At 38.2% G+C, this 8,881-nt stretch overlaps 1 protein-coding gene across 1 annotated transcript; it reads right to left on the bottom strand.

Moving 5' to 3' along the window:
* Positions 1-605: 605 nt before the first annotated feature.
* Positions 606-8,782, bottom strand: exoc1l (exocyst complex component 1 like). The gene is made up of 4 exons (XM_061977353.1): positions 8,722-8,782; positions 3,820-4,012; positions 3,522-3,709; positions 606-875 (listed from the first exon to the last, which is right to left on the bottom strand). Exons 2-4 carry the CDS (start codon positions 3,938-3,940, stop codon positions 606-608), a joined length of 579 nt encoding a protein of 192 aa, XP_061833337.1. The 5' UTR covers positions 3,941-4,012; positions 8,722-8,782.
* Positions 8,783-8,881: the final 99 nt, after the last annotated feature.

Consider the following 8,881-nt stretch of genomic DNA (forward strand, 5'->3'; position numbering starts at 1 on the left):
AAGACTATTTCATCTCTACAGGCCTGTTTCATGAGGGGGTTCCCTCAATCATCAGGAAAAATCTCCTGATGATTGAGGGAACCCCCTCATGAAACAGGCCTGTAGAGATGAAATAGTCTTGTGATTTTTTTCCCACACATACTTATACATATATATATATATATATATATATATGTATGTATATATATATATATATATATATATATATATATATATAGAGAGAGAGAGAGAGAGAGAGAGAGAGAGAGAGAGAGAGAGAGAGAGAGAGAGAGAGAGAGAGAGAGAGAGAGAGAGAGAGAGAGAGAGAGAGAGAGAGAGACTATATGTAGTTACTTTACATGCAGTAGGCTTCGGCCCCTGGTCAAATTTCTTTAATCCAATGCGGCCCCCAAGTCATAAAGTTTGGACACCCTGCCTTTAGGGTTACAATATTTATGTTGTTGGTTTAGAAAATGAAAAATATCAAAACTGACCTCGGATGCTTTGATGTTTCAGTGTGTGGCCCTCGGTGGAAAAATGTCGGGACCCCCTGCGTTAGAGCTTGACCTTCCAAAACACACTTGTTGCCATGCACAATACTTATACCCAGAGGACTGTGGGGTCCTTCAGGCATCCAGGGGCACAGGACACATGGACAGACAGACCAAGTTGAAGGCATAGAAACAAATCTGAGAGAGCACCACACAGTCTCCTCTGTTGGAGTAGAAGGAGGTGGGCTTGATGTAGGCCCAGTCAAAGTTGTGCAGCTTCAGGGCCCTCTGACAGTACTGCTCGCTCACAGACACCAGCGAGCGCACGATGGTGTACTTGGCCGAGCAGCTGACGGCCCGCACTTTCCGCACCTTGCCCAGGTGGAGCAGGAAACATGGGTCGTCCTGCAGGAGACAAGAGGAGGGTGGAGTGGGCATCATTTAGGATCTGATGGAGGTCTGCAGCTATGGGTGGAGTGGGCATCATTTAGGACCTGATGGAGGTCTGCAGCTATGGGTGGAGTGGGCATCATTTAGGACCTGATGGAGGTCTGCAGCTATGGGTGGAGTGGGCATCATTTAGGACCTGATGGAGGTCTGCAGCTATGGGTGGAGTGGGCATCATTTAGGACCTGGTGTAGGTCTGCAGCTATGGGTGGAGTGGGCATCATTTAGGACCTGGTGTAGGTCTGCAGCTATGGGTGGAGTGGGCATCATTTAGGACCTGGTGTAGGTCTGCAGATATGGGTGGAGTGGGCATCATTTAGGACCTGATGGAGGTCTGCAGCTATGGGTGGAGTGGGCATCATTTAAGACCTGATGGAAGTCTGCAGCTATGGGTGGAGTGGGCATCATTTAGGACCTGGTGTAGGTCTGCAGCTATGGGTGGAGTGGGCATCATTTAGGACCTGATGGAGGTCTGCAGCTATGGGTGGAGTGGGCATCATTTAGGACCTGATGGAAGTCTGCAGCTATGGGTGGAGTGGGCATCATTTAGGACCTGGTGTACATATACATATACAGATACAAATACGTATGCATATACGTATGCATATTCATATACATATACTGTAAATATACATATACATACACGTATGCATATACATAAATGATAAATGATAAATGGGTTGTACTTGTATAGCGCTTTTCTACCTTCAAGGTACTCAAAGCGCTTTGACACTACTTCCACATTTACCCATTCACACACACATTCACACACTGATGGAGGGAGCTGCCATGCAAGGCGCTAGCCAGCAGCCATCAGGAGCAAGGGTGAATTGTCTTGCTCAGGACACAACGGACATGACGAGGTTGGTACTAGGTGGGGATTGAACGAGGGACCCTCGGGTCGCGCACGGCCATTCTTCCACTGCGCCACGCCGTCCCCTATGCATATACATACAATATATGTATGCATATACTGTATATAAACATATACATATATGTATGCATATATATATATACATATACATATACATATACATATACATATACATATACGAATGCATATACATATACGAAGACATATACTTATACATATACGTATGCATATTCATATACATATACGTATACATATACATATACATATACATATACATATACATATACATATACATATACATATACATTAGTGTTGTTCCAATACCAATATTTCGATACTTTTCGGTACTTTTTGATACTTTTCTAAATAAAGGGGACCACCAAAAATGTCATTATTGTCTTTATTGTGACAAAAAATCTTAAAAATATGTTTATTATTGTAATTTAGTCCTTAAATAAAATAGTGAACATAATAGACAACTTGTCTTTTAGTAGTAAGTAAACAAACAAAGACTCCTAATTAGTCTGCTGACGTATGCAGTAACATATTGTGTCATTTATACACCTATTATTTTGTACACATTATGAGGGACAAACTGTAAAAATGGATTATTAATCCATTTGTTCATTTACTGTTAATATCTGCTTATTTTCTGTTTTAACATGTTCTATCTACACTTCTGTTAAAATGTAATAATCACTTATTCTTCTCTTCTTTGATACTTGACATTAGTTTTGGATGATACCACACATTTAGGTATGGATCTGATACCAAGTAGTTACAGGATCATACATTGGTCATATTCAAAGTCCTCATGTGTCCAGGGACAAATTTACTGACTTTATAAACATAATATGAATGTTTTTGTGACGATAAAAAATATTGATGTAATCATAGTAGTATCGACTAGATACGCTCTTGTACTTGGTATCATTACAGTGGATGTCAGGTGTAGATCCACCCATGGCGTTTGTTTACATTATATATATACTTGCAGTGTGTATATTGTACATATTACATATTGTTATGAAGGTGTATGTTACTACATTATATATATACTTGTGTGTATATTATACATATTACATATTGTTATGAAGGTGTCTGTTACTACGTTATATATATACTTGCAGTGTGTATATTGTACATATTACATATTGTTATGAAGGTGTCTGTTACTACATTATAGATATACTTGCAGTGTGTATATTGTACATATTACATATTGTTATGAAGGTGTCTGTTACTACGTTATATATATACTTGCAGTGTGTATGTTGTACATATTGTTATGAAGGTGTCTGTTACTACATTATATATATACTTGCAGTGTGTATATTGTACATATTACATATTGTTATGAAGGTGTCTGTTACTACATTATATATATACTTGCAGTGTGTATATTGTACATATTGTTATGAAGGTGTCTGTTACTACATTATATATATACTTGCAGTGTGTATATTGTACATATTACATATTGTTATGAAGGTGTCTGTTACTACATTATATATATACTTGCAGTGTGTATATTGTACATATTACATATTGTTATGAAGGTGTCTGTTACTACATTATATATATACTTGCAGTGTGTATATTGTACATATTGTTATGAAGGTGTCTGTTACTACATTATATATATACTTGCAGTGTGTATATTGTACATATTAAACATGATATACGTATCCCTCCAGGCTGTGTGGAGGGATACGAGATGAAGAACTCACCACATCAGGGTCGCGTCCATCCACCAGAGTCAGGTCTTGCAGGGACCAGGTCTCGGTCCTCCTGTAGCACTCCTGAATGCTGGAGCGTTTGGTGTGGAGACCCCTCTTGGCCCCCGAGTTAGTGTTAGTGGGTGTCTGTTTTATCTGGCATCGCACGATGCACAACTGCACCTGCCGGTTTTTGCCAACTGCGGAAACGTGACAACACATTTTGGTTCCTAGCTGGGTTTTTTTCCCCAGCAACATTTAGACTGAAAGGAGCAAGACTTTTCAAACCGGCAGCAAGGAAGTTTCTTACCCGAGACACAGAGGAAATGTCTCCCCAGCTCCGGCTCCTCGATCTCGATAAATTCCACCAGACTTTGCCTCGCGGGTCTGAACAAAACCCGTTGCATCTCCTCCCTCAGCAGAGACGACATGACCACAGAGGACGGAGGTGTGGATGTGATGAAGAGGGGCAGGACGTTCTCTTCCTCACTGGCAAGTGAGAGCTTCCAGAGAGAACACACTCACACTTGTTATTCTCGCTACTTTACCATTCTGTCTTCATAAAAAGTGGCCTGGGGGAGCCGGAGCCAAAAGGGAGCAATAAAGGCCAACCCCCTTTTGAGGGCCCATTATGAGGATAATCCTCACAATCGTGTTTTCTTCATGCTCTGTTACAAACACCATGGATGTTGCAGGGTATGGTAGAATAATAATAATAATAATAATAGATTTTATTTGTAAAAAGCACTTTATATTGAGCAAACAACCTCAAAGTGCTACAGTTTATTTAAAAAATGTTTTTTAAAATAAATAAAAAGATAATAAAAATAAAAACTAGAACGGCCTAATATCTAGAGCGAGAAAAAAAGGCTTTTTTAAAAAGAAGGGTTTTTAAGCCTTTTTTTAAAAACAACCACGGTCTGTGGTGCCCTCAGGTGGTCAGGGAGAGCGTTCCCCTAAATAAATACAGTCGTGCTCAAAACTTTACATACACTTAAACAAAAATGGAGCTGTTTGGCCACAATACCCAGACATATGTTTGGAGGAGAAAAGGTGAGGCCTTTAATCCCAGGAACACCACTCCTACCGTCAAGCATGGTGGTGGTACTGTTATGCTCTGGGCCTGTTTTGCTGCCAATATAACTGGTACTTTAAATGGGACAATGGAAAGGGAGGATTACCTCCAAATTGTTCAGGACAAGCTAAAATCATCAGCCCGGAGGTTGGGTCTTGGGCGCAGTTGGGTGTTCCAACAGGACAATGACCCCAAACACACCTCAAAAGTGGAAAAAGGAATGGCTAAATCAGGCTAGAATGATGATTTTAGAATGGCCTTCCCAAAGTCCTGACTTAAACGTGTGGACAATGCTGAAGAAACAAGTCCATGTCAGAAAACCAACAAATTTAACTGAACTGCACTAATTTTGTGGTCAAAAATTCGCCTTATTGCAGGTAAACTTGCCAAGGGACATGTAAGCAAATATTAACATTGCTGTATGTATACTTTTGACCCTCACATTTTCAGTAGACCCATAATAAATTCATAAAAGAAGCAAACTTCATGAATGTTTTTTGTGAGCAACAAGTATGTGCTCCAATCACTACATCACAAAAAAATAAGAGTTGTAGAAATGATTGGAAACTCAAGACAGCCATGACATTATGTTCTTTACAAGTGTATGTACACTTTTCACCAAGACTGTATATGCTAAAAACATACAAAAGTATCATAAAAATATTTCAAATATAGTATAAAAATGTAAGCACCCACTAGATGGCCGCCATAAATATGTGTTCCTCAGTTGTGGGCCATTCTGTGCCAGCGGTCATCAGTTGTAATACACTTTTCCAACACTTGTGGCAGTATTGACAATGTCAAACAAACAGAAGAATTTCTATAGAGAATATCCTAAAGCTAAAACTAAAGTGGTGAAGCTGTATTTTAAATTGCACTTTACATTTTTTGTCACTTTAGTTAAGGAACTTATCCATTATTAATTTTTTTTTTCCAATCAGCCTGATTGGAAAAATACATGTTTTTATACAATTTGACAAGGGTTATCTTGTTAAAGTGTAAGTAGGTTAGATGTAATTATTGAATATGAATAAAATCAAGAGTAAGATTCTTAATTCAGGGTTATTATCTGAGTGGGCCCCGGGGCCCTGTGTAGTAGAACATTTGCTCGAAATTATTTTAAAAATGTAATACATTTCATGCATACTAATAAATGATACAATTATGTATTTATTGTTACATATTAAACACATTATATTAATAATATAGTATATAAAGTGCTGAAGTATAGAATAAAAATAATAAGTAAAAATAATAAATACATTCAATATATAACATAACATAACACAGTGCAGTCAAAAGATGAAAAACACGAGTCACACTTTTGATTTTGGATTTATCAGGAATAATCACAGGTTATTATTCACTTATATAATTCAGATAAAAACAAAAATGTATGTACACAAATGCAAAATTATTTTTATAATGGAATATTATACTTTCAATAAGAGTTTTACATTTGGGATTGAGATTAGCCAACGCACCAGTTTGAGTCTCCTAAAGTAAACATACCGGTATGCTAAAATTTTTTATAAATCAAAAAATATTAAAACAATTCAATAAAATTTAGTGTAAAATAAAATACTAGATATTATTGTCACATTACGTTGAACTTAATTTAATAGATTAAATATAAATGATAAATGGTAAATGGGTTGTACTTGTATAGCGCTTTTCTACCTTCAAGGTACTCAAAGCGCTTTGACACTACTTCCACATTTACCCATTCACACACACATTCACACACACATTCACACACTGATGGAGGGAGCTGCCATGCAAGGCGCTAACCAGCACCCATCAGGAGCAAGGGTGAAGTGTCTTGATCAGGACACAACGGACATGACGAGGTTGGTACTAGGTGGGGATTGAACCAGGGACCCTCGGGTCGCGCACGGCCATTCTTCCACTGCGCCACGCCGTCCCTAATATACGATAACAAATATTGAATTGTATATTTATTATTATTTATCAAAAATATAAAATGAAATATAGAATAAACAATATATGCCATAATATTGTTACACTGGGTGAGACTATTTTAAAAACTAAATACATTCAATATGTAGTTACAATATTCTACTATAATAACATAATGAATGATTGGCAACACTAAATGGTCTCTAGTGTGTGACAACGGGACAAGCGGTAGAAAATGGATGGATGGATGATTATTTCTTATTAGATGTAATCATATATAAAAATTAAGTACAAAGTCATGAATATTAATCATACTAATGCAAATATATAGTACGTGTAAATATAATTAAAGGGACAAACGGTAGAAAATGGATCGATAGAAAGTTACTTTGAGTAGAAAAAAGAGCCCTATGTGTCAATATTAGGACTTATTGTTTACAGCAGTAAGGGACAAGCGGTAGAAAATGGATGGATGGATGTTTACAGCAGTGGTTTTCAACCTTTTTTGAGCCAAGACACATTTTTTTTATTGAAAAAATCCAGAGGCAGAAATCATTAAAAAAGGAAACTCAGTTGACAGTAAAAAGTCGCTGTCGCAATTGTTGGATATGACTTTAAAGTATAACCAAGCATGCATCAATATAGCTCTTGTCTCAAAGTAGGTGTACTGTCACCACTTGTCACATCACACCCTGACTTATTTGGACTTTTTTGCTGTTTTCCTGTGTGTAGTGTTTTACTTCTTGTCGTGCGCTCCTATTTTGGTGGCTTTTTCTCTTTTTTTGGTATTTTCCTGTAGCAGTTTTCATGTCTTCCTTTGAGCGATATTCCCCGCACACACTTTGTTTAAGCAATCAAGAATATTTCAGTTGTTTTTTATCCTTCTTTGTGGGGACATTGTTGACTGTCATGTCATGTACGGATGTACTTTGTGGACGCCGTCTTTGATCCACAGTAAGTCTTTGCTGTCGTCCAGCATTCTGTTTTTGTTTACTTAGTAGCCAGTCCAGTTTTAGTTTCCTTCTGCATAGCCTTCCCTAAGCTTCATGATTACATCAATATTTTTTATCATCCCAAAATCTTTTTTCCTTTTTTCATATTATGTTTATAAAGTCAGTAAATACGTCCCTGGACACATGAGGACTTTGAATATGACCAATGTATGATCCTGGAACTACTTGGTATCAGATCCATACCTAAATGTGTGGTATCATCCAAAACTAATGTAAAGTATCAAAGAAGAGAAGAATAAGTGATTAGTACATTTTAACAGAAGTGTAGATAGGACATGTTAAAACAGAAAGTAAGCAGATATTAACAGTAAATGAACAAGTAGATTAATAATCAATTTTTACAGTTTGTCCCTCATAATGTGTACAAAATAATAAATGACACAATATGTTACTGCATATGTCAGCAGACTAATTAAGAGTCTTTGTTTGTTTACTTACTACTAAAAGACAAGTTGTCTAGTATGTTCACTATTTTATTTAAGGACTAAATGACAATAATAAACATATGTTTCATGTACTCTAACATTTTTTGTTACAGTAAAGCCATTTTTTGTGGTCCCCTTTATTTAGAAAAGTATGGAAGTACATTTTGGTACCGGTACCAATATACTATGAAGGCATTCCTGGGATATAAAGGCACATAATTCAGGTGTAGATTTGACCCTGCTAGGAATGGTTGCACAAAGTCCCATGCCTTGCTCACTGGCACTGCGCCAGGGTTCCTCCCCCGGTCTCCCTGTCTCCCCTCCACTCACTCCCGTATCGACGTTTACGACACGATACGGCAACGTGCCCGATGTTTGTCCGTGATTAAACGCTACTTGCGTGGGAAACGGATGTCCCACAGCACTCTGCGTGCGTCCTCCATTACCCCTCGCCGTGAGCACAGGTGGCGCGTGCAGCGCTAAAAGGTGAGCTGGAAGCATCATGGTGAGGGGCAGGCCCGGCTGCACTTGGCCAGGAAACATGAGCCTGCGTGGACCTTGGAAATCCAGCAGAACTGATGTGATTTGTGGCTCCATGGGATTTGTCACATTTGTGAGAAGACAGACGGGTCGCTGAGTGCTTTTATTATCCTCGCTGCTCCCCCTGCTTTTTGGTTTGAGAGGCTTTTTGCCTCTGAGATGGAAAGATGAGCGGATACAGGCAGGAAGGAGACACGTGTGGAATCTCATCAATAACGCAGGAGGGTTATCCTACTTACACATGAGTAGCAATTCACCCTGTCACTCTTCTTATTTACTGGAGGCAGACACCATTGGGACACAACCTGGTGGGATGAAAGGAAACATGAATAATAGTTTGTTTACAAATTCAGAGTTTTCTGGTAAAGAAATGCCTTTTGACATATCATTTAATGATGA

This window comes from Nerophis lumbriciformis, linkage group LG16 (genome assembly GCF_033978685.3).
Source record: "Nerophis lumbriciformis linkage group LG16, RoL_Nlum_v2.1, whole genome shotgun sequence".
NCBI classification, from domain to species: Eukaryota; Metazoa; Chordata; class Actinopteri; order Syngnathiformes; family Syngnathidae; genus Nerophis; species Nerophis lumbriciformis.